General features: G+C 46.5%; 1 protein-coding gene and 1 pseudogene across 1 annotated transcript in view; both read left to right on the top strand.

The window, feature by feature from the left end:
* LOC124685808 overlaps window positions 1-22,285 on the top strand; it is a 71,447-nt gene extending 49,162 nt beyond the window's left edge. Inside the window, exon 4 of the mRNA XM_047219843.1 lies at window positions 22,213-22,285. Coding sequence (XP_047075799.1) covers window positions 22,213-22,285 — 73 coding nt within the window. The remainder of the gene's footprint in view (window positions 1-22,212) is intronic.
* A 3,238-nt stretch (window positions 22,286-25,523) lies between these two features.
* On the top strand, window positions 25,524-26,743 carry LOC124691170 (annotated as a pseudogene).
* Window positions 26,744-27,442: the final 699 nt, after the last annotated feature.

The following is a 27,442-nucleotide window of genomic DNA, read 5'->3' as shown; positions in this document are numbered from 1 at the left end:
TGCCGCCTGAAATGGACAAGCTCGCACTGCTGCGACCTTACCTTGAGCTCGCACCACCCGGACCCACCACTAGCCCTCGTGATCCATGGTTTCCTTCGTGGAGTGGGGTCCTATCTCGTGGAGCTAGATCGGAAAACTCGAGGGAACGGTAGAATTTCCTAGTCATGGCCCTTCGGAACCATATACTACGTGTATAGTAGTTTCGTCGCATCCTTGTTCATACTTTTTCGTTGATCAATATTTGGCACGTGTTCAATTTTTATTGTCCTTGTACATATATTTGCATGAGGGAGATGTGTGGATTGTATGTGCCAACTAATTGCATAGTTAAGACGCTAAGTACTACCTTCGTACCAAAGTATAAGTGTTTTAAATTTATCTAGATATGGATAAATCTAGACAAACTTATATTTATAGTACATCCGTATCTAGGTAAAATTACAACACTTATTTTTAAACTGAGGAGAGTAGCCTCGTTCTAACTTTTTTGAAATTTCCGTTTTACCCTGCGTTCTGAACTCGTTGCCAGTTGATTCCCTATTTCCCCCCCAACGGTTGTCTTCCGAAGCATTAAAAAACTTTCGCAAATCACTCGCCTCCCACTTGTTTCCCTCGCCTCTCTCTGCTTCGTGGACTTCACCCTCGCGTCCATCTTCTTTCTTCCCTCCGGACGACTAGACAAATCAGACCACACTACCGGCGAATTGATGGACGACGAGGACCAACCGCTCATCGTGGAGAGCAGCGCCGCGTCGGCGACGACTAGCTGAACGAGCTGTGGTTTTTGGCGGAGGAGAGTGCGCAACCAGAGGATGACAAGCTAGTCGTCGAGGCATGTGTGCTTCAGCTCCGCCCCTCCTTCCGTAAAGGCCAGATGCGCGAGGTGGATGGCCATGGCCTTAATTTCGTCGCTCGGCAACGACGAGCCGATGGAGATCCCTGCCGCAGCACGCGCCGAGGATGCGAACCTCGTCGGAGTTCACGAACTTGGCCAGGCAGGCAGCGCACTCGAGTGCGCCTTCATGTCGCCGTGATCGTGCGGAAAGACTGCACCTGCATGCAAGCCAAAAACAGATGATGATTAGATTAGTCATGAAGAAACAACGCCATATCATGATTGGTAATGCTGAAAGAGAGTCGTGGAATGCAGGAAAACCTACCATCTCGTGTGTCCATGATCGTCATCTCCACCATGCTCCCATTGTGGCCATGCCCACGCTCTCCATCGCCCGGTCACCCGACCTTGTCTCCATCGCGCGTGACCGCCGTTAATTTGGCCAACTTCGACTTCGCCCAGTCCAAGCACCTTGTCCAGCATCTCGCTCCTCGGCTGTGAGCTAGAAGAAGAAAGGCAAGGAAGGAGTGAGAAGGGATGGCTTCCATTCTTTTAGCATCGGGAGGATTTATAGAGGGGTAAATTAAAGTTCAAACGGAAAATGCGTAAAGAAGTAGCGCTCTAAAACTGGACCAAAAATTGGCTTCTAGCAGCATATTGTGTGATTGTTGTCTAGCTTTAAAGTCTACACACTCGGATGATGGAATTTCGATGGGATAGCTAGCTGGTGTGGCCATGGCTTTTCCGAACGATGCATATGCATCCGTTCAGCGAGTTAATTTGCTAAGACGTACGCTATGCCGCAGCACAAGCGGACGCACCACTATGTCGCCGGTGCAAAAGAGTGTGAAACCGGAGTCAGTTACCTTCACCTGTGGTGTCTTTGATACTGATGTTGGCATGTTGCTATCATCTCAACTAAGGCACACACCTTGCGGCCTCAAATCTCATCGGGATGACATCCCACGCCGTCGTCAAGATTATAGGACTACCCAAAGCCGACATATCAAGCCACGTCATAGCACTCGGTAGAGGAGACATAGCGGTGGGCAAAAAAACCGATGACCGAAACCGACCGAACCCAAAAAGACCGAGACCGAAATAACCGATAAAAAATTGGGTAGAAAATTTTATAGATCGAATTTAGTTTTGTCAATTCGGTCATTTCTTCCAAGTAACCGAATAGACCGAACTGACCGAATTTTACGTGAGAGAATTGTCCCAATCTTTAGAATTGTGTGAGGTGCATGAGATGTGGTATTCTTAAATGTAGATCAAACTTCTCTAGAATTGTTACTAGATTGTTCAACGTTTATTTCCGCCATTTGATAATATATGCGTGGAAAACATCCAAAATTCATCTAAAATGTTGCCAACTTATTACTAAATAATGTTTAATATTAGTGTTGACAACATTGACCATGATGTTCGGTCATGACCGAACCCGAACCCGAATTATTGGATACCTGAATTTGTCGGTTAGTAAAACAAGCAAGTATATTTTGATTTTCATTTTTTATTGACCGAATTCTAAATAAAATAAAATACGAAACCGAATTGTTGGTCATGACCGAATGCCCACCCCTAGACATACCTATGGCGTCGTTGCCAAGACTAACCCATTCTTTTTTTTGAAAGATCATCAAATGATGGCTTTTGATGTATTAGCAGAGGGAAATTCGTTCAACGGATTGTATAACAAGAGGCCGGTATCGCCGTACAAAATTAGGTCCGGAGAAGGGGAGCAAAGGAGAGAAAAAAAAAATCAGGAACGAGCCAACCACCCTCGTGGCACTGCTCCGTCTCCCCTGCGAACATAACCACATCCCATGCCTCATGGGACATGGAGGCATGGCCGAATCATGTTTTGAGGCCGCCGCCTTGGCATCCAACCGCCGTCCGGGGCCGCCGCCCAGCGCCTTTCTGTGACGCCCCGGAACCGGTACCATGAGGATCCCAGCGAACCCGCCGAAATCCGCACGATATCGATTCAGAGACGCCCTCCGACACGACGTGCGAGACGAATCACACACGTGATGCCAGAGGAATTAACACGAGCGGTAACATTACAACAGGATTACAATAGAGCCCACAAGAAACATATATATTACAACAACGACTCCAACGAGTCAAGATACAAATATACATACAAAGATCCAAATCATACAAAAGATCGAATGCGTCCGAGTACGGACAAGATACAAATTGGACTAAGAGTCCTGAAGATAACCAGTGGCGTCCATAACCCTGCCCAGGCCAAGCCGGAAGGGTAACCTTGCTAGCGTCATCTTCATCGAACATATCTTCATACCTGCCCGGTTATATCCCGTAGAAGCAGCAATAAGTACGGGTTCGTACTTAACAAGACTTCAAGACGTATAAGCATTCGTCAACCAGTCGTCCTTTGTACTTGAGGCACGCAGGGGACTTAGAGGACGCAAGAGGAACGTCATAGGCAATATGGTGGGGTTAAGCGGCAACGCGCAAGCACTAAAAAAACCTATAGAGACACTCTACAACATTCGTCTAAACAGAGAAGATGAGAGAGCGCAAAAACTAACAGTTCTATACTCTGCAAACATAACACAGCCAATACTTTCCCCCTTCGCCAAGAAGTACTTACAAAGGCACTCACACGGTGGACAAGTTTTCACCATTTATTATTTAAGTTGTGCTATCTTACTATGCAAGTAATTAGTATTGAAACAACAGGTGTAAGTTGTCTATGGTCGAGTCATACAGCTCCAAGTCGTCCATAACCGCGGACGCGGCTTATCGATAAGATTGTAACCCTGCAGGGGTGCCCAAATGTGCCCGCACGCACGATCAACCCACTTACGACAGGTGGATATCACGACACGCACTCTCCTTCACCACAACAATGTCCAGGAAGCCACCTAACTAAGTTAACCCGTTTCGGAGCCCGATCGAAACTCCGACGCGGACCTAGTCAGTTGCGAGAACAGCTTTCGGATGGAAACGAGTGCCCGCGGGGTGAATCCATCTTCAGCAATACGTGCCGCACCTACGGACGTGCAAGAGACAACGGGGTTACAAGGCAACATGGCTTCCCCAAAAGTAACATCATATCATCCGACCACAAAGAAACAAGCTTGCACGCCCGGAAGAAACAAAACAAACATCCAAACTAGTTGTGGCCACTGGACAAAGTTGTAGATTCCGGCAGTGGTCGAGGGGAGACCCAGTAAGCATACCCACGTGTGGTTAGAGCGCTCAGTCTCGGAACAGATAACAGGAACTCGGGGTCCTAGGTTATTTAGGAAACACAAGTGAGCCGTCATAAAACGATCAGCTGACCCACCGATGCCTCCGCTAAACAAATGTCAACAACTAAAGTAACCATGATTCTTCCCAACATATAACCCGATAAGATAACAACAACGTAACAAGATAAGACAGCACTAGCATGCACTACGACTCGCAAGGGCAGACTCGATAACCAAACAATAGCCGTAGGAGGTGGTGGTGGCAATATGGGCTGCTTGAGGTAACAAGTGGAAGGGACACGTGACAAGAACGCAACTTAAGGATAGCATGAGGGAGAAGGCAAAATAAAATAGGTAAGCGACTTCTGCAGGGGCAGAAGTATAGGGGAAATGCTTGCCTGTTAAAGCTTGCCGAGGAACATCCGGAGAACTTGTCGTATCTCACCACACCACTTCGCGATCCTATCCGGGAAGAAGCAAATGCTGGAACACACAACGTATGCAAGCTTACAACTACGGAAGAAGAATCGGCATGCTCATGATATGGTAAGCATGCATGACATGGCAAGGATGATGCGATGCACTTATCCAATTTAATCGGAGTCGGAACCCCGGACAAACAAATTAGGTTGGAGTTGCATTTCCTACCGACAAAGTTAAGGGTTGCTTAACATGGCAGTAGCATGGCATGGGTGATCTACTTCAAATTTAAATGGAACCGGGACAACATTTATATAGTATCCCTCATATTCCATATGTTCCATATTAGATGATAATGCAAACTACCACGAAATTATATGATGCAAGGTGCAACAGCAAGCATGGATGGCATATTCATGTTCAGCACATTTTTCCGAGCAATTTTCATATATAACACTTTTAATTTGGAGTTACGAATTAAAAGTTATTAACGAATTGATATTTGCTATTTAAAAAGTAATTAAACAGATTTTATTTAAATGGAAAGGGTCCAGAAATAATTTTCGTAAAGGGGTAAGGACCCCGGGTTATTTTGTTAAAGGTCCAGGGGGGTTATCAGGAAAACATCACAAGGTGGACTGCGGGTTGAGAAGAAATAAAGGGGAGGGGCCCGGGTGCAAGATTTCGGATCCGAGGGGGATGGGGGATTTCTCACCGGGCGGCCGTCTAGCCGGAGAGGATGACGGGTGGGGCCAGGGGGTCGACGTGGCGGATGACGTGGCGAAGCATGTGCGGCACGCACGGAAGATGCCCGATGCCTTGCGCGTTCCGGAGGACGTGGTCACCGCGGCGGGGCTTGGTGCGCGCCGGCGACCGGAGGCGTCCCGGGGCACGAGGAAGGGCGTCGCGGCTTCGGCTCGGCGGCGTGAACCATCCGGAAGCGGCGCCGCAAGGAGGTGGTCACCGGAGAGCGGCGGCGGTGATGATCTGCGGCGGCGGCTACGGCATCAACGGCGAAACTCAAACCAGGAAACGAAAGGGAGAACGAAAGGGGGAAGGAGGTGCGCAAGTGTACCGGGAACTCGGAGAAGGGCTCGGTTTGGCCGGAGGTGGCCGAACGGCGACGAACTCTTCGAAAACGCCGGCAGCGAGACGAGGGGAACGGTGAATTGGCGTCGATTTAGGCGCTCCCGGATCAATTCCTTTCATGGAGAGGTTCAAGGTGACGAGGCGGAGGTCCCGGTGGTGTCGGTGTGGCGAGGGTCGCCCGGAATCAATGGATTCACGGCGAGGAGGAGGAGGTAGCGAGGGGGTTTTCTCCTCTCGTTTCACGCCTTGGAGAGGAAGAAGAAAGCAAGGAGACGTGAGAGAGGAGAGCGGGTGGTTGGAGTGGTCCGGGTAAAGCGGCGAAAAGGAAAGGAAGGGCACGCGAGGTGCGTGAGCGAGCAGAGTGGGGCGGCGTGGTGCTTCTCTGTCTCGACGTGCGGTGCGTGAAGGAGAAGAAAAGGGGAAAGGTAAGGAAGAATCGAAGGGGTACGGGCCGGGTGGGCTGGGCCAAAGGAAGAAAAAGGGGAAGGAGAAAGTGGGCCGCCGGGGAGAAAGGAAGAGGGCCGGGGAAGAGAGAGAGCCCGGGGACGGGTGAGGGGTTTTTCTTTTTCTGTTTTATTTTAAAACTGCTTGGGAAACTATTACAACAACAAAATAGAACAAAACCAATTTTATTTTAAAATAGGAAAATATCTGAAGGTATTTTATTTTGGTTTGTAGTATTGGTTTTAGGGTTTGGTTAAATGAAAAGACATAGGGGAGGTTTATTTCATAAACCATATGAGAGGGGAAAACAAAAATAGTTTTTATTTAAAATAATTTTAGTTTTGTTAAAATCATGTGTATGATATGATGCATGATGCATGATGATGCACAAAAGAAAAACACAAACAAAATCTAATGGGGGTGCTACCCTGGGCCGTTACAATCGACACCACTAACAAGGGATCGCGCCCCGAGATCCCACCTCAAGGTACGGGGGGAGAGAGGTGAACTATCGGGTCTTCAAGCGATGTGTCGATCTCCTCGACACCACTAACAAGAATTGTTGCTCCACGTAGATCGGCGACACCACTAACTAGAAGTCGTTGTTCCGGTGTTGATGATGCGCTTCTGTTGAGATCCTTCGAAGATCCATCCTATTAGGTTAGGGGAAGAGATCGTCCAACCCGCGTAGAGACCTAAGACTCAGAGAACTTGGATAAGAGAGAAGACCCAAAACTCGCAAAGGTAAGATGAGAAAGAATAGAGGTAAGGAGAAAAATCAGAGCTAATCAGATCTATCCAACGAATTTTTAGAACATAGGTTTGACACGCTAAACTGAACGACCATTGGCAAGGCTATCCTACAGGCTGGACTAGTGGGGTACCGTCAACCTGAGCTCTGATACCAACTTGTGAGGTACCGTCAACCTAAGCTCTGATACCAACTTGTGACGCCCCGGAACCGGTACCATGAGGATCCCAGCGAACCCGCCGAAATCCGCACGATATCGATTCAGAGACGCCCTCCGACACGACGTGCGAGACGAATCACACACGTGATGCCAGAGGAATTAACACGAGCGGTAACATTACAACAGGATTACAATAGAGCCCACAAGAAACATATATATTACAACAACGACTCCAACGAGTCAAGATACAAATATACATACAAAGATCCAAATCATACAAAAGATCGAATGCGTCCGAGTACGGACAAGATACAAATTGGACTAAGAGTCCTGAAGATAACCAGATGGCGTCCATAACCCCGCCTGAGCCAAGCCGGAAGGGTAACCTTGCTAGCGTCATCTTCATCGAACATATCTTCATACCTGCCCGGTTATATCCCGTAGAAGCAGCAATAAGTACGGGTTCGTACTTAACAAGACTTCAAGACGTATAAGCATTCGTCAACCAGTCGTCCTTTGTACTTGAGGCACGCAGGGGACTTAGAGGACGCAAGAGGAACGTCATAGGCAATATGGTGGGGTTAAGCGGCAACGCGCAAGCACTAAAAAACCTATAGAGACACTCTACAACATTCGTCTAAACAGAGAAGATGAGAGAGCGCAAAAACTAACAGTTCTATACTCGCAAACATAACACAGCCAATACTTTCCCCTTCGCCAAGAAGTACTTACAAAGGCACTCACACGGTGGACAAGTTTTCACCATTTATTATTTAAGTTGTGCTATCTTACTATGCAAGTAATTAGTATTGAAACAACAGGTGTAAGTTGTCTATGGTCGAGTCATACGGCTCCAAGTCGTCCATAACCGCGGACGCGGCTTATCGATAAGATTGTAACCCTGCGAGGGTGCCCAAATGTGCCCGCACGCACGATCAACCCACTTACGACAGGTGGATATCACGACACGCACTCTCCTTCACCACAAAAATGTCCAGGAAGCCACCTAACTAAGTTAACCCGTTTCGGAGCCCGATCGAAACTCCGACGCGGACCTAGTCGTTGCGAGAACGGCTTTCGGATGGAAACAGTGCCCGCAGGGTGAATCCATCTTCAGCAATACGTGCCGCACCTACGGACGTGCAAGAGACAACGGGGTTACAAGGCAACATGGCTTCCCCAAAAGTAACATCATATCATCCGACCACAAAGAAACAAGCTTGCACGCCCGGAAGAAACAAAACAAACATCCAAACTAGTTGTGGCCACTCGGACAAAGTTGTAGATTCCGAGCAGTGGTCGAGGGAGACCCGATAAGCATACCCACGTGTGGTTAGAGCGCTCGGTCTCGGAACGGATAACGGGAACTCGGGGTCCTAGGTTATTTAGGAAACACAAGTGAGCCGTCATAAAACGATCAGTCGACCCACCGATGCCTCCGCTAAACAAATGTCAACAACTAAAGTAACCATGATTCTTCCCAACATATAACCCGATAAGATAACAACAACGTAACAAGATAAGACAGCACTAGCATGCACTACGACTCGCAAGGGCAGACTCGATAACCAAACAATAGCCGTAGGAGGTGGTGGTGGCAATATGGGTCGCTTGAGGTAACAAGTGGAAGGGACACGTGACAAGAACGCAACTTAAGGATAGCATGAGGGAGAAGGCAAAATAAAATAGGTAAGCGACTTCGCGAGGGCGGAAGTATAGGGGAAATGCTTGCCTGTTAAAGCTTGCCGAGGAACATCCGGAGAACTTGTCGTATCTCACCACACCACTTCGCGATCCTATCCAGGAAGAAGCAAATGCTGGAACACACAACGTATGCAAGCTTACAACTACGGAAGAAGAATCGGCATGCTCATGATATGGTAAGCATGCATGACATGGCAAGGATGATGCGATGCACTTATCCAATTTAATCGGAGTCGGAACCCGGACAAACAAATTAGGTTGGAGTTGCATTTCCTACCGACAAAGTTAAGGGTTGCTTAACATGGCAGTAGCATGGCATGGGTGATCTACTTCAAATTTAAATGGAACCGGGACAACATTTATATAGTATCCCTCATATTCCATATGTTCCATATTAGATGATAATGCAAACTACCACGAAATTATATGATGCAAGGTGCAACAGCAAGCATGGATGGCATATTCATGTTCAGCACATTTTTCTGAGCAATTTTCATATATAACACTTTTAATTTGGAGTTACGAATTAAAAGTTATTAACAGATTGATATTTGCTATTTAAAAAGTAATTAAACAGATTTTATTTAAATGGAAAGGGTCCAGAAATAATTTTCGTAAAGGGGTAAGGACCCCGGGTTATTTTGTTAAAGGTCCAGGGGGGTTATCAGGAAAACATCACAAGGTGGACTGCGGGTTGAGAAGAAATAAAGGGGAGGGGCCCCGGTGCAAGATTTCAGATCTGAGGGGGATGGGGGATTTCTCACCGGGCGGCTGTCTAGCCAGAGAGGATGACGGGTGGGGCCAGGGGGTCGACGTGGCGGATGACGTGGCGAAGCATGTGCGGCACGCACGGAAGATGCCCGATGCCTTGCGCGTTCCAGAGGACGTGGTCACCGCGGCGGGGCTTGGTGCGCGCCGGCGACTGGAGGCGTCCCAGGGCACGAGGAAGGGCGTCGCGGCTTCGGCTCGGCGGCGTGAACCATCTGGAAGCGGCGCCGCAAGGAGGTGGTCACCGGAGAGCGGCGGCGGTGATGATCTGCGGCGGCAGCTACGGCATCAACGGCGAAACTCAAACCAGGAAACGAAAGGGAGAACGAAAGGGGGAAGGAGGTGCGCAAGTGTACCAGGAACTCGGAGAAGGGCTCGGTTTGGCCGGAGGTGGCCGAACGGCGACGAACTCTTCGAAAAACGCCGGCAGCAGAGACGAGGGGAACGGTGAATTGGCGTCGATTTAGGCGCTCCCGGATCAATTCCTTTCATGGAGAGGTTCAAGGTGACGAGGCGGAGGTCCTGGTGGTGTCGGTGTGGCGAGGGTCGCCCGGAATCAATGGATTCACAGCGAGGAGGAGGAGGTACTGAGGGGGGTTTTCTCCTCTGTTTCTGCCTTGGAGAGGAAGAAGAAAGCAAGGAGACGTGAGAGAGGAGAGCGGGTGGTTGGAGTGGTCCAGGTAAAGCAGCGAAAAGGAAAGGAAGGGCACGCGAGGTGCGTGAGCGAGCAGGTGGGGCGGCGTGGTGCTTCTCTGTCTCGACGTGCGGTGCGTGAAGGAGAAGAAAAGGGGAAAGGTAAGGAAGAATCGAAGGGGTACGGGCCAGGTGGGCTGGGCCAAAGGAAGAAAAAGGGGAAGGAGAAAGTGGGCCGCCGGGGGAGAAAGGAAGAGGGCCAGGGAAGAGAGAGAGCCCAGGGACGGGTGAGGGGTTTTTCTTTTTCTGTTTTATTTTAAAACTGCTTGGGAAACTATTACAACAACAAAATAGAACAAAACCAATTTTATTTTAAAATAGGAAAATATCTGAAGGTATTTTATTTTGGTTTGTAGTATTGGTTTTAGGGTTTGGTTAAATGAAAAGACATAGGGGAGGTTTATTTCATAAACCATATGAGAGGGGAAAACAAAAATAGTTTTTATTTAAAATAATTTTAGTTTTGTTAAAATCATGTGTATGATATGATGCATGATGCATGATGATGCACAAAAGAAAAACACAAACAAAATCTAATGGGGGTGCTACCCTGGGCCGTTACACTTTCGACCTTGCCAACGAAGCCACGCTGCACGACAACCGAGACTCCCAGAAAGCACCAATGATTTCAAGGTGGTGTCTTCAAGAAGATAGCGATGAGGGCGCTGCCACCGCTCACTCCATTGGAGTTTGGGTTATCGCCTGAAGAAACCTTGGCCTTCATGGTGTGGGAGGGGCGGGTTCCACGACAATGCATTCATGAAGGAGTAGCGACGCCTGGAGACATAATCATTGTCGACGCCAGCCCAAGGCTGGTGCGAGGCTTTCGCCCGGAATACCGACACCCAACCGAGCTCCGAGGGGTGCCATGCCACACGAGTCATATACATGCGTAGCGACGACCTCACCGCCAACCGCCAAGCTGCGGCAAATATAGGATCAGCTGCGGCACCTCCTAACGCAGCTCGATGTGTGCGTTGAACTAGAGCACCTATATGCTGCATTTCGGGGCCGCCGCCCGGCATCTCAGAAACAAAGACCCACAAATTACTGCAGGAACACGTCGTCTCCCATGCCGCACTCCTCTGAGACGGAATGCTCGGGCCCGGCAAGCCTAGATCTAGCCCGCGCGGGTCCAGATCTGACGAGCCACCTTATCGTCGGAATTCATTCAAGGCGAGAAGACACCAACATAACCAGCTCCACATCGGTCGTGGGACGACTACATCGGTTACGCCAATGGAGTTTATACGGGCTGATCATATAGTCATGCCTAAATAACTTAATACCATGAGGGGTCTCGATCGATCTAGGGAACCGGGAGGGAGACTGGGTGTGATTGCGCTTTTTGGCCCACACCGTAAGAGTTTACCAAGTTGTAAAAACTCGGACACTCGACACATTTTTTTGGTAGATCCAACCCTAGACCTAACCCAAAATTTAAACTCAAAATCCAAACCCTTTACTTAAACCATATATTTTTGCCCTAGACCTAAACCTTACACATAACTCGAGGTTCATCTACAAGACAACCCTAGCTATTCGATGGGCCAAGCCTTGTCTCCCCCAATCTTCTCATCGGACGTGGTTAATCCATGTGATTTTTCTCTTTATATTGCCCTTATATACCCATATGCAAGATGATTAGAATTTGGACCCTTCCTAGGGTTGTTCAGAGAGACCCTATTTTGTGGGCCCAATGACATTTACCCCATCGCTTCCCACCGAATGTGGTGATTCCATGTGATTTCTCTCTCGAATCGACCCTTATAGACCCACATTAGGAACCCATGGAAGAGGGTGAAGATTTCCGACCATTCCTATCGCCGCTTAAAGACAAACCTCCTACCTTTCCATCGGAAGTGGTGATTCCAAGTGATCTTTATGTTTACAACACCCTTATATACCCATATTAGGACACCCTCCCCACCCACACACACAATGCAAGAGTGGGACATTTAGGACTCTTCCTCATCTACCGCCTAGCTTTCCATTGACATTGGTGGTCCCATGCGGTTTTTCAATCTACACCACCCTTAATTATATGCCCATATTAGGCCACCACAAACTGATATATTGTCTTCGTTGTTGTCTGTGTGGTCTAAAGACGAGGCCTAGCGGCCAACCACAAACAAAACATGTGGTGGTTTGTGTTCGTCTGCCTCGCATTTCCTGCCCAAATTTGGGCTGGGTTTGCGCGGATGCCGTGGAAAGTCCGCGCGACCGCGCATGTCCTCGCTAGACTTCCCGGGCCCATGCGTAAGCGACCGAGGGAGGCGAGGAGATGTGGGTCCACACGGTCCTTATTAATGGGGACACGTCGTTCTCCGCTAGTCCCATCGGTTCCCAACGCGCCACCTCGTAGCCTAGTCCTACTCAAAGCTGCCAAAACCCTAGCGCTCAAAACCCTCACCATGGAGAAGGGAGGTGGCAGGTGCCCCCCGCGATCGAATCGACCATGATGTGAGAGTGTTAGATGGATGAGGCAATGTCGGCTGTAAGCTCTTCCGCGCCTAGGGTGGCACAGCCACCTCCCATGCCACACTCAGAGCAACGTGTGTACGCCGAGGCGGAGACGGCCCGCGCGCCAGTACGCCAAGGCAGGCGTGCCCTTGCTGTGGTCTGATATGGACCGCCCTCACCCGAAAGGCACGACGCTTGGTGCTGCCACTTCCACCGCCGATACGATGCTCGGCACCGGAGCATCGGCGCCCACCCGAAAGGACTCGAGGATGACAACATCGACTATGAGGCGCCGAAGACGCACGAGCAGCCTACGACGCCTTCCTAGATGCCGCCGCAGAGGGCGTCCCAGATAACACCGATCAAGACGGAGGAGGATGTTCCATAGGAGTAGCCGGGGTACGCCTTCCCCACCATGCGGCCAGGCCCACCCTAACTGGTCGCAATACCGCGGTTCCGGCACGTCGGCCCGCTGCCTTGGCTGTCGGCGCATTGTCACACTTCCAGGGCGCTGCTAAGGACCCACCGGAGGATGAGAACCTCGACTACAAGCCGACGTAGGAGGAGGAGCTCATGGAGGAGGCGGCCATCGCGCGCCATGGAGTTGTCCAAGCAGGACAAGCTTACCAAGTGGGTTGGCCTCGAGAAGGCCATCCAGCTCTTGCAACAGGTCGTGGCGGCCCCAACACGGAGCAGCTGCCACCCCGTCCTCCGGTGGCCAATATTCAAGTTAGCATGATGGCATGTACTTGTGCCATAAAAGTATGGTGCTAACTGTTTGAACTACTATGCCCTGCGCGTATATAAGGAGGAATACAAAGCACACAAGGAAATCTTTACAACCGATCGATCTTGCAAGCTGGATTGCAACCTCTTCATCCTCCTACCCTCTCTTTCCTCCTACCCTCTCGGGCAAGGCGGCAAGCCGGCAATGTATATGCTAGCAGCATCAGTTTTGATACGGTGCGTGGGCACACTCAACACTCATGCATACACAACGTACTCCAATTAGTAAACAAAGATGGAGGATCGATACATGCATGCATACAGTATGCGATCCATGTTGCAGATAGGAAAGAAATCCATGTATCTCCGCTGCTAAAGCAAGTCAATTAAAATCCCGTGTATGCCGCGGCCTTCCGGATTTCTTCTCCCGAAAACCAGCGGCAGACAAAGCCCCGATCCGGCAATCCTTCACTCCCCATCCGATGGCTGCCACTTCACCTCGGGTTCGTCACGCGGATCGTGCTCCCATCCGTCGTCTGTGCGCGTTCCCCGCTCGCCTTCCTTCTCATAGTCGATCGCCCTCGCTCTATAAATTCCCTACAATGTCGCTCTGCTCTTCATCCTCCAACGAAGCCGTGTTCTTCCTCCACCACAAACTCCGTCATCTTCAGATCACGAGTCCCATGTAGCATATGTCATGCACCTTTCGGGCGGGATAGTCCGGCAGAAGCCGGACATAGTCGTGGTGCACGGCATGTCCCGGAAAGGCCATGTCGGCGGACAAGACGCATGATGCGAAGACCTTTGTGTTTTCTTGATCTAACTTCACTGTAATTGTGGTGGTGTCACCTAGGCTTGTTTTGTTTTGGGGTATATTGCTTAACCATTTTTTTGTTTTTGGGGATATGTCGGTAGCTGCTGGAGGTGCAAACGGAGATGCTCGCATGTATGTTCCTGTCCTCGCCGTCGTCCACCACTTGCGAAGCAGGGTACGTAGGTTGTGCCTTCTTGTTTTCCGATCTTTTGTTGTAAGTATCCTTTTCCCATTTGACTTGATTGGATCTTAAGCATGACTATGTAGGAGATGGCATCCATATACTAAGGGAGCTTAATGAGGGATCATCAAAAAATAAATAGATAAATAGCCAGCAGCTAATCGAACTTTGTAAAGTCTGAACTTTGTCGGTTTCCATGGATATAAAACTTAATCTCCATCAATTTAAAAAGTCTGATTGGATCCTGAGATTCAGCTATGCACGATTACAATGTTTGTCCAAGTCATCTCCATCAATTTTAGAACTCATACATTAAGTCATGTGGTTTCCGTAATATCGTAGCTCTGGACGTGCTTAACAGCTAACCGAACTCGCAAGTCCGAACTCTGCGTTGTAAAAAAAAACGTTATCAACACAATGTTTTTCACTAACGAACCCGCGACCCGGAATCTATTTGAGGGTAAGCAAACAAAAGAGCAGATTTGCTCTTCCGGACGAATAGCATACGGTATTGTATCGGTTATGATCTGGTTATCTCACTTGCTTCCTTTGTAAGAAAAAAACAAAGACGAGAAGAGAAATGGAAATGTGCGCTTGCTCGGGCCAAGGTCCAGCCGAGAGAGTACAAGCCCAGTCAACCCTAACCCGCTGCTTCCTCCTCCCATTCTCTCTCTCGCCTCTCACTTCCTGTCTTGCCTATATCTCCAATCCCTTGCAACACCTCCGTCGGCGCTGCTTATCACCTTGCCGGCGTACCCTCTGCCGCCGCCTTGTTTTCCCCAACCCCGACACAGATTCACCTCTTCCCATCCGCCCCAGTTCCTCCCCCACTCTCTACCCCGCCAAATTATGGTCCATGAGAGAGAGGTGGCGTCGCCTTGCAGCCGTGGCATCGAGGCAGGCGTAGTCGAACTGGCATGGCCGTACGGTTGACTTCACACCGGCGAGGATGGGTGCCGGCAACGAGGACACAACGGTGCCGACGATGCGAGAGCCAGGTTTTTTTTTTTAGATAACAGGTAGCATGAAATGTCTAACTTTAAATTAATAAAGCCAGAGGGTTTAGTTCAACACATGCTGGGCCTACAGCTTCGCCAAAACGACCAAAAAGCACATCGTACAACATAAGAGCATCTCCAACAGAGGCTGTAAACTGGACGCGCGCTAAAAAAACTGTCAATATACAGCGCCAAACGCGTGTTTGGGTCCTCCAGCAGACGCTGTAAAATAGGTCGCGCTGTAAATATTTTAGCGCGTGCGGTAGTTTGCGCTATCCAAAGCGCTATATTTGATGCGTCGACTGGCGCGCGCCGTAAACTGATTTCTCCATCGCGGGAAGAAAACAGACGCTGAAAAGCCAAGCCGCGCCATGGATGCCCCGCCCAAGCTCCGCCACCCGCCGCGCCATGGCCTGCCCCGCCCGACCTTCCCCATGGCCGACGCGCCCGACCTTCCCCATCTCCCGCCGCGCCAGGGCCGCCGCGCCATGGCAGCCCCGCCCGACCTCCCCCATCTCCCGCTCCACCATCTCCCGCCGCACCCGACCTCCCCCCATCTCCCGTCGCCCCAGGGCCTCCGCGCCCGACCTCCACCTCCCGCCGCGCCAGGGCCGCCGTGCCATGGCCGCCGCGCCAGGGCCGCCCGACTTCCCCCATGTCCCGCCGCGTCATGGCCACGGGCTGCAGGGACACGACGGGCTGCACCTGGAGAGCCACGGGATGAACACGGGGACGAGCTGCTTTTGCTGGCCGGAGTTCCAACGCCTCGCCGGAGCAAGCTCACCGGAGCTGCCTCGCTGGAGTTGATTTTTAGTTGATTTAGTTGATTTTTTTAGATTTATTTGTGGCATGTTTGATCTTGTTTGTTGCATGTATGTAGAAAAAACTTGTTTGTGGAGCTCTATTTTACAGCCTCTGGTGAAGGGCTGGTTTTTGGCTTGTTGGTCGCGCTGTAAAATAGAGCCTCCGGCGAAGCTCGCGTCGGCTCCGCGCGCTATATCTAGATCGAGCGCGCTGAAAACGACTTTTTACAGCGCCAAATTTTAGAGCCTCTGTTGGAGATGCTCTAAAACGGGGTCAGCCTCCCCACAGACATGCCGAGACACGAACAAAGGCCGGTGAAGGCACACCCTAGGGCCTCATCTTGTTGGCTTCAGAGACACGTACAACTCCCTTAGCTCGCGCGCCCTCCAGCTTAGTCCCTCCTTTTCTCTTGCCTCAAACTTTAGACTCCACATCTGCAAAAAGATAACATGCGAGCCAGATAGGGCCGGTACATTTTTTAAGTTTTGATCCTTGCGCCGGTAAGTTATATGAGCAAATGCCCTTCCAGCAGCGAGATGCTCAATTTTGATGGAACTTTTACCATTGTTGTGCGTATTTTAATTTCACCTTGCAGGTATTAATTGCGATACTTAATCACACTGTTGTGGCTGGTATAAATTAAGACAACTGTATACTACCTCCATCCCAAGGCTTAAGGCCTATATTTTTTTTAGAAAGTCAAACTATGTTAAGTTTGACTAAGTTTTTATAAAAAAGTATTAACATGTCAAATATAAAATTAATATTATTAGATAGATAATGAAATATATTTTCATGTGCTATCTACAAAATATCATATTTATTGATAGTTTATTTTAAAATTTTAGTTAAACTTTACTTTCTTTGACTTTTCTAAAAAACTATAAGCCTTAATCTTTGGGATGGAGGTAGTATATACTAGTATCATGTCATTTTATTATGCTTATAATGGAAAATGTTAAAAAATAATCTCTCTTGATGTATAGTGCCACAGTGCTTAATTTCGTTTGCTCACTTTTATAAGTGATTCTGCTGTTTGATGATTTAAGCTAGTAGATATATACAGTTCAAATGTAGTACGTAGGACCTTTAACAAATTGTTTGACGCTTACTCTACTATCGTCTATCAACCGATACTTGTGCTACTCGTGTAAGCGATACAGTTTTCCTTTCATGCTAGGCTTTGGGTGAATATTTCATGCCTTTTGTTCACTTCTTTCTCGCTCGGTGTAATTGCTTCATAAGGTGCATGTATGTAAGACCTTTCAGCTAGTGAACTTCTGTTATTAGATTAAGTAACACCACTTTTGTTGCGAAAATACTGTAGTTTTGGTTATTCAGTTGTGACCATTTTATTTCATAAATGCTTAGATAAATTAGTTGAAGTATGTAGCATTTTGACTATTGTGCTGTGATCATAAGCTGAGATTCTTACTGATTGCATCTCTATTTTATTTCAAGCAGGTGTACAAAGAAATGTCCCAGAAAAGAATTGAACACTTGAAGTACCATAAGAAGAAGCCTCATTAGTTGACCATTTTAGTTAAAGGAATCACACAGATCCGTAGATGATGGTGCTTATGGGTGTCGTGCTCGAAAGCACTATCTCTAGAGGATGGATGGCGGTGTTCGGTGATGAGCTGTCGATTCTAGCCTAGGTGCTTGCCTGGATCCTCCGCAGATGATGTTCGATGACCGACGTCTTTGCGGTGGCGGCCGACGACGGACTCGGAGCTCGGAGGCCGTGGATACGCGGCCGGGGGCTTCCACGTCATGTAGGAGGGAGGTCGAGCTGCCCCTAAGCAAGTAGCCCGTCGACATCGGTATCCAAAGGTACCAACTATAATGAATTGCTGCCCGATGCAGCCGCTTTTTGGTTCTGCCTTGTTCGTCAACATTAATTCTACGTATTCAGTACAACTCTGTTTAATTTGGATACACTCGCTTTATTTAGCAGTTGCGGCTTATTTTTACTTATCTTAGACTTTACGTCCACATATAGATAAATTTACGCCATAAATATAAAATTCAGTTCTTTTGATTTATTTCTTGAGTGTTGAGCAAAAGAATTGGAGGCGCCAGATTTTCTCGAACAAGGAATGCGGGAATAAGCTTGAGTTACATCCTTGTAAAATCTTCTCCATCGAAATCCCTACCATCTTGTCCTAGTTTTCTAATTCGTCTTATATGTTTTCTAGTGTCACTAGGAAGAGTAAACGGAAGCTCCACTTTCGGAGGAACACCCACCAACTCTATGCAAGTGGTATTACTGGCTTCAATGGTTAGTGTGATTTTCCTGTTACGCCGGTGCTACCTTATGTTTCTTCCTATGAAAGTGGTATTACTTTATGTGCACATGGAAGTATAACCTTTAAAACGGGAAAATGTGAACGAGAAATTTTTCTTTGCTTTTTGATCATTAGTTCACTGATTTGAAATATAAATTAAATGCCCATAAATTGATTTCTTTGTTAAAAAAAGATGTTAATAAAATCTAGCACCAACGCATGTCTTTAGTCATTCGCTGAAATTATCATTTTGTACACTAGTGTAATTTTATAGACTGTGTATTTGCATGCACACCAAGGTGGTTTGGACTGCACCAAGCGGTGGTTCCAGAACATGCTCAAGGAGACACGCGCCGGTGACACTCGCTATGCATATGCTTGTCAATCAAATGTATACAACAGCGGCTATGGCATCAACAAGAATGAGAACAAGGTGAGCCCTTCCATTGCTTTTGCTCTAGATTTATGTGGAATCTGGGGTGGAAAGAGATGTCTTTTGCAAACCCAGAAAGCAACGAGGCCAAACAATATCAATCCAGATATTTAGTTAACTGGTCTATAGTTGTTTCTGCCCTGGTCATTGGAGTGAAAATTGCAGATTTCGATGTGTTTTGGTTTTGTTGTTTTGTCAGACAGAAAACTTGCGAGTCTGACAGTCGAGGACAAATGTTGTCTACCATGACTTGTTGGTAGCTCATTATAGCATGTGATGTTACAAGATTATTGCCATTTAGAATCATAGTTGTTCATGTGATGTTATTTGGGGTAAGGTAACTCGAGCTCTTGGTGTATGCCGCAACGCTGCCGCTGTCCAAATGTTTTGCTCCCTCAAATCTTCTTTCATGCTTACTCATATGATATTGTAGTGCTTGGTGTTTTTTTCTTCGCCTATTTAGGCTATGTTTCTCTAGTAATCATGTATGTCTATGTTCCTTATGGGATTAGCATTATGTCGTTTCTGTTGGTGCGGACTTTGTCTTGATTTTTCCTAGCTTTGTTGTGGTACAAATGCTAGCTTCAGTTTGCAGCAACTCTGTTAATATTTTGTGTAGATCCCTGTTGTAGGTTGCTGTTTTTCTTGCCGTTCTACTTCCACAATAGGTGATTCTCCTATGTAAACCTTGTTATTAGCCATTCATACATGAACGGTGCTCAGATTTCTGGTAGATCCACTTCTTTCTCTATAGTAGCTATACACTATTCTAACTTTGGCATGATAGTCTTCTCTAGTAGCTACAAGCATTGGCATAGGATCTATGATTGGCCCTAGAATTAGTTTTCACATATTGATAGTAACTCTGATTGTTGTGAATAAATTCCCACTTATTAATGCATAACTAATTTAATTAAAATTGATTTTTACTAGGAAAAGGTGGTGATGATGATAAATTTAAGTCATGTTTGTCAAAACATCCGCAATGTTGAATAAGACCCTTTTCACCTTTCCGAGCTTGAGAGCTAATGCTTCTAATTACTTTCTTAGATTTATGCGCCTTTTATTTTCGCAAGTTCATATTTCTTGTTCGAAATTAAATTTATCGATCTTCATTGTAATTTCAAGTGACTCTTGCATTGCAAATGATAAAGAAAATCAAGGCTTATTTTTCAAAACAATTGCAGTTGCTACTCGAGAGCTTTCGCCCTGCCAAGCTTGAGAGCTAATGTCGAAGAAGAGTCACATCCGGACTGAAAACACTCAAGCACCACACCGGCTTCACCTACATCTAATGTAAGTCATTGACTCCTCAATTGTTCTCGCGTCGGTTGGATGTGTTCGTGCTTGCTCGATTATCTTGGTTGAGCTGGAATTTGTGAAAATCATATATGCTTGTATATGGTGGTTTCAGATATCCTGAAAAATTACTTGTCATCTCGCACATTGCTGCCCCTCATAGAAAATTGAATGCCCGCGGGTTAGACTACTTCCCGCTTCACGTCCCCTCTCAGTGTTGTGTGATGGCGATGAGTTCACAGCACCGCCACCATGGCAGCAGTGGCCTCTTCTTCATCTCATGGTTCATGTGAGTTTCTGCTTCTTTCCTTCTCCTTTCCGTGTCCTTGTAAAGTGTTAACATATTTAATTTTATTGTAAATTGCGGAGTAGAGCTTCTATTTGCTAATTATTGATCATACTATATCATGCTTGCTTAAAGGTGGAAATTTTTTCACTCATGGTAGTTTGGGAAAACTCATCTTTGCTGCGGTACTTCTCCATGAGATATGCTTGCGCTAATTGTATATTTTGGGGAATGATACCACAACACAAGATCACATATTTATTCCTCTTAGAGCATCTCGCTAGAGTACTTCAGTTATTCTTGATAAGTTTCTCCAATATTATGCATGATATCTTGGTGGTTCTTATTTGCAATGACAATTGACTAAATCCCTCTCTTAACTCTAATGGACATGGAAAATGGTAACGCTTATGTTGAACACTAAATGACTGGGAACATTAATCGAGTACTTAGTTTGTTCCTCCTCACCCGTGAGATTTTGTATTAGGGATGGTACCGGCCATTCTACTCGGTTGTAGAAGGCAATCTCCCGATTGTTGCTCGCATGGGTGAGTTCTCACAAGCCTTGCTGAATTTTTGCTATAATTGCGAGAGGTTGTACTCTCTGTTGGAATATCTTGCATGAGGCAACTCTCTCGGTTGTAGCTGGTATTCTTCATTTTACTGAGTTGGAAATTTTAGAAGTGAAACAGACTTTCCTTTACATGAAGATGACATTTTCCGTTGTCGAATTTATACGAGGTGTTCGACTACTCATTACATAGTCTGTTACTTTATTGTGGCTAGCTATTCTCTCCACTCCTTGATTGATTTAATTTATAAGTATGTTCTTATATTCCACATAGTAAGATTTTCTTTCCCGCTGGTACCATCAGAAATGTTTACCCCTTCACGAGTATTAATTATTTTATTCATGTGCAGGTTTCAATATATCATCTTACCGATTAATTTGTTGATTAGGTGTTAGGATCCGAATCTCAACTCGGAAGATGAATTAACTAGATGAAATTTTATATGTTCTTATTTACCAAGCGAATTTATGTAGAGTTGTATAGTTACTTTAGCCAAACTTCAAAATTTTCCGGGAGCTTCAAAGTTTTGATTGGCGTAAGGGTATTCTCTCCCTTTTCATTGTCTCGTGCACTTTTTTCTTGGGAAACTAAATTCGGTGTTATTCAAATATGAGCTAAAACAGACAAGAGAAGAGAATTAGATCTTTTTTAGTTAATCTGTAGCTTGAAGTCGTCTCCTAAGCTTTTTTTTTAATCTAATGTTGTATCTAATCTTTTTGTGAAATCTTTTGGTCGTTTCCATGTACGTGGTTGATTTGACAATGTTGCTAAACTCGTAGCTGCCAAATTTGTGTCTTTCCCTTGTGAAATATTTATGCTCCATGTTATGCTACTCGTTTATGAAGTGTCCCTGTAGTGTTTGTTAGGCATTAAGAATCCGAGGTACCCATATTTGTGGCCGAAAGATGATCATATTCACTTTTTTATCACTCACGATAGAAATTGAAGTCATTTTCTCAAGGTGTATGAGGAGAAAACCTCCTATGATTCTTTTGATGTCGATGATATCACCAAGGGTACATGATGTAAGTAGTTTGTGCCACCTTTTTTGTGTCGGCCTCGATGAGGTTCTCCGGATGCATTTCAAGTGTAATATGCATGTCCCGGCCGGATACATGTATTGTGTACACCAAGAGTATTGCAGATTGATATACAACTTACAAAAGCCCGATACCCGATCAGTTCTTTGTTTTTTTTGCTCGCATGATCTAGGGCTTAAATCAATTGCTTGAAGTGTAAATTTCTCTTATTTTGCAGGTCTTTGAAGCCTGTGAAACCGGGAGCATATTTGAGTGGCTTCGCTGAATGGCATCGGCACCTAGAAAAATAAATGAATAAAGGAATGCAAGGACTAGCCCTTGGTAGCTTTGTTTTATAGAAGAAGCACTCGGCGAGTCCAGGACTCGAACCAGGGCGGTTGCGTGAGCACCTGCGAGTTATAGCCACCAGAATGACGCTCTGTTCTTGACATTGGCATCTACACGCGCACCGCTACAAACGCAAAGGAGAGCGAGTTGGGTGATGTACTACCCGGCGAGTAACCAGACCCTCCTTCAGAATACGTCACATGCTTGGGTGAGTTGTACATTAATTCTTGGATGGAAAACATGCACTTATTCCTCGTGTTTGTCGGTTGTTCTTGTCGTATTTTACTTCATTTATTTTTCACATGGTAAAATCATGTTCCGGTAGGGTATGTTTGAACACATAGTACTTTCCTGGTACCATCCAGGTGTGTTTTCCGGTATGATTAACCGGTAGTATATGGCATTACTCGCTTTCTTTCTTGATTTAAGTAAGACGCTGGTGTTAGGCAGCTTGTTTTACGAACGATTGTGATCTTCATATGTTGTTTACTTTTAGGTGCACATGCATTGCAAATTTTTTGACTATCAAAATAAAATAATAAATGGCAGCATGATTTTGCTAAACTAGGTTTGGCCTGGCAGTAGCGAGGCGACGGTGGCCTTCGTGCCTCCTAGGTTTAGGTCGGTTTCGGTTTTTATCCTTTTTGTTTTAGTGCTCCGTGATGCCCCATCCATGGAGTTGTGGTTGTGATGTGCTCCACCATCGAGCCGATGAACCGCGGGTTTAGATTATAGTGGTAGTGGGATGGTTTCTAGGATTTGCTCATGGCATGATATTGTTGTTTTGCTGCTATTAATCCGGTTAATGCCTACTATTCGTGTTGTATAGTACATTCTCTAGAACTAAGTTTTTCATATTATATAATTTCGTAATTAAGTTCACACTCGTTATTAGTCTACTTTGGATGGTTGTGATTAGAATTTCAAACTCTAATACTATTAGCGAGTAATTCTCTTGCAATGCTTAGAATGATCTGTAGTATGCTTTTGCAGCCATCAGACATCGCAAGTACAGGAAATTATGAACACCTCATGATTATCACATTCCGAAGTAACGTTGCTTGCTACACCTCATGATGCTATTGTTCTTTGTTTTAGTAAATTAGTTGCGTTAGTACAAAAATCAAGTCAAAGTAAGATCATAGATTGACACACCCTCTCGCTATCATGGTGCATTTTCGAGAAACAAAAAAAGATTTAGCTTCTAATTGGCTGCCTTGTTCATTTTCCATTTCCAGATTGCATTTCTCCCCTAATGGTTGATTTCTCCACTAACACACGCTAAAAGAGTTGAGGTGTGTCACGAAACACTTGGTGACTATGTATCGAGCATACCAAAGAAAGCTATGCGGTATTGTCCGCATCTACAAATATTCATTATGAGTACGCGTTTTCCTTTAATTTGAAGAGTGTAAAGCGAGATAGCATCGTCTAGCTCCTACATATTCCAACATGCATGTGTTGTTATGTTGATGATACCTACTTATTTAGGAATTGTTAGCTCCAACTTAAATCACTACATTAGCTGAGCTAAAACATTGCCAATATCATCTTTGTGGACTTAATTGAGAAGGACTTATAGTCCTGGATTATCGAAGATAATGAGCAAGAGCTTTCGAAAAAAATATAATTAGTCCACCAGCGAATGGTAAAGCTGATATCCGAGCTTTTGAGGAACATGATAACCCAAGAGCATTCGTAATTGTTGCTAATGCTTCAGCCTTGTGTTTTGTCCCGCTTGCGAATGGTGAAGCTTGCACATTGCCTCAACTAGACATAGCATCCATTCATAAACTTTCTTCAAGAAATAGCATGAACATATAATCCGTTTTACCTCGTTGTCATTAAAGAAACATCCATTTATTTCATTACTTTAGAAAGTTGTATCTGCTGACCAACATTCATCTTGCGATCTTCTAGAAGTAAGAGCGAGGGTTGCTATTCATCTTATCGTTGAATGGGGAGGTCCAGGTAGGTGTAGCAGTTGCTCTCAAATCTGCTAAAGGTACGCTTTTTTGTTGAATTTCACCGATGTTGCCGCAAACGCAGTCGTCATTCATGATGCTAACTCAATGTGGCATTGCAATTTCGTCCAACGTCCAACTCTGCCATCCGCTGCCTTTCCGACATATTGAGTAGTGGCCAATAAATTACACAAAGAAATCATTCAAGGAGAGCGAGAGGAATGAGCCCGAGTTACTCGGCGCGTGGCATAAGCATGATGAGCTGGCAAGCGGATGTCAATAGATGCAAAGAGTGGAAGCCCACAACCTGGATACTGAACAATAGTTTATCACTTCCATGTTTCGTCTGATTATCGAGAAGGCACTACATGGATCTTAAAGTTGTGTTGAGATACCTGATACTGTTATGGAAGATGGTTACTGACCATGAGCTACAAGATACTATAAGTAGTGAGGCTGATGACTATGAGCGTTCAGAAGGTGATTGTTTCTCCAAGCCAATGGCAATTAGAGACCGTGGGAAAAAGAGTCCTATTCTTTGGTGGGGTGCATATGGTGGCCTTGCTTTTGACCTCCAATCTCTTGCATACGCTGCACTTTGCTTCACTCACCAACTTTCCTAAGCTTGCACGAGTATTGGTGAAGTAGCTGAGGTTGCATTAGTCAAATAAGCTTTCATAAGGATTAGGTAATCATCACCAAAGAGCAAATGAGAGACCGATAGTGCATTTATGCAAAACTTGACACCTTCCATACCACGAACCTCCACTCTACGAGTCACTAGGATTGACAGCCCCTTTGCACAAAGTAAAAACAAATATGATCAAAGGGGATCACCTTGCCTTAATCCTCTGTGGAACAAAGACATGTATCTCTTGATCCTTAAACCTCACTTTGTATCTAACCGGCCACACACATGCCATAAGCAAATCAACAAACTCTTCATTAAAACCTAGCCGAGCCATTATTTTTTCCAAAAAGTTTTGAGATAGCTAATCCAACGACGGAGTTCCTCTCACGGTATTTTTTATTCTTAGATTTTTCTGAATTTAAAGATTTTGCAACCTCTCGCGAGTAGAATCCAAATAAGAAAGATAACGAAAGGCTGCTTAAGAATTAGTAATGGAAAGCCTTTTGGAGGCCCATTCGGCCCATCAAACCAAAACCACAATATAGACCCTTGGAGGCCACGGACAGCAGCTCCTCCATCTGCGAAACCCTCCAAACCCTCGCCGCAATGGCCGGGAAACCCTCGCCCTCCGCCGCCGCCGCTGCCGCCGAGGCGGCCGGCAACGATTCCGTCGTCGCCGGCGCGAAGCCCGCCGAGCTTCTAGAGGCGGCGGCCAAGCTGCGACGGTGTCCAAGGGCACGCCCTATTCTTCGACGCCCTCGTCCAGCTTATCCCCCGCGCTTCTACCTCTCCGTCGACGACGAGGATCGCCCCTAGTACCAGGGGCTCTCCAAGTCCGCCAAGGCGGCCATGAAGGCTCAGTCCCGCGCCAACATCAAGGCTGCCCGCCGAGCCCGCCTCGACCCCGCGGGGCCGCCTTCCTCCACCCTTGACCTCCTCAAGAAGTCCGTCGCCGACCAAGAGGCGAGAGGACCAAGAGGAGGAGGAGCGAGGATAAGTCTCAAGACGAAATCCGGGAGACCGAGGACGAGGCAACCACGAGAGGCCGACGATGATGGCAACGACGATGATGAGGAGGAAGAGGAGGATGATGACGAGAAGGAGGAGATGCTGATGGCCCCGGCAGCGGTTGTTTCCGAAGACCGGTCGGTGACTTACGAGGAGCTTCGGGAGCGGCTTCATCGCCGCATCACGGAGCTCCGTGGGAACCGGTGCACCGGGCCGGAGTTCCTGAATAAGCCCCGGAAGGAGAAGAGCAAGAAGGTAAAGGGTTCTAAAGTGAAGAATGGGAAGGACGAGGGTACAAAGCGCAAGCGTGAGGACGCTGATGACGCGAGAGGGTAAGGATGGGAAGAAGCACAAGAAGGAGGCCGATGGGAAGGCTCCGGATATCGTGTATGGCAACGTGCTGGTTGATCCAAAGGATGCGAGGCGGAGGAAGAAGAGGAAGATCAAGAACAAGAAGAAGGAGGCTGGAGCGAGGCTAAGCGGATGCGAGAGGGCAAAGGAAGATCCTAAGAAGGCTACCAAGATGGCACGGGATTTGGCAACAAGACGTGCTGCTTGGGGAGAAGGTGCATGATAACCCAACGTTGATTAAGCGAGCATGAAGAAGGATAAGAAGAGGCAGCGAGAAGGCCGCGGAGCGAGTGGAAGGATAGGAAGAAGACGGTGGACAACAAGAGGAAGGAGAAGCGAGAATACACGGACGGAGAACATCCGGGAGCGGGCACGGGGAGAAGAAGGCGCGCAAAATAGAGAAGCGTGAGAAGAAGCTTATGCGCCCTGGTTTCGAGGGTCGCAAAGAGGGATATGTCAATAAGTGAGATCTTCATTGGAGGTGATAAGGACCGAGGAGTAATTGTATCTCGCTTTATGTTGGCAAGGCTGCATATGTTGATGTTGGTACTTGAAATAGGTATCCCGGTCATGATCTGTCATACTTAGTTATAGCTTGAAATTGGAATGTTTGGCGAGGCTGTCTAGAGAAGATTTTGTGGTGTTCCTTCAGCTGTATTGTCATTACTGCTTAGATAAAATTGGCAATCAAAAGTTTATATTTGGGTATTGTTTAAATTATGCTTCGGTGGGTGCTGTTTTTTTGTTTGCCTGTTCTAGCGAGTGGCTCTGATTGGTTATGCCAAATTATGCATATATGATATTATGATGGTAGGTCTTTTCTAATCTTTGATTGATAAATTAGAATCCGCAATGCCAACTTCTTATCATGTTATGCATACGTGGGATGTCAATCATCTATGAAGCTTGTGTTGCCAAACTTCTTATCTTGTTATGCATACGTTGGATGTCAATTACTACCTCCGTTACGAAATATTAGCCTTTCTAAAAAGAATTATATTTTGGAGCGGAGGTAATGTTACAAAGCTTGTGTTGCCAAACTTACTTGTACTAGTAATCTACTATGTCTATTTTATCGGCAAATGTGATGTTGAGTTATAATGCGGTACCCCTTGTTAGTTTACTTTCTGCGAGTGCCACTTGTATTGAAGTCTCTACTGACAAGT

Source organism: Lolium rigidum, chromosome 2, assembly GCF_022539505.1.
Source record: "Lolium rigidum isolate FL_2022 chromosome 2, APGP_CSIRO_Lrig_0.1, whole genome shotgun sequence".
NCBI lineage: Eukaryota > Viridiplantae > Streptophyta > Magnoliopsida > Poales > Poaceae > Lolium > Lolium rigidum.
Note: the sequence above shows the minus strand (reverse complement) of the source record. Positions and strands in the feature narration are given on the sequence as shown.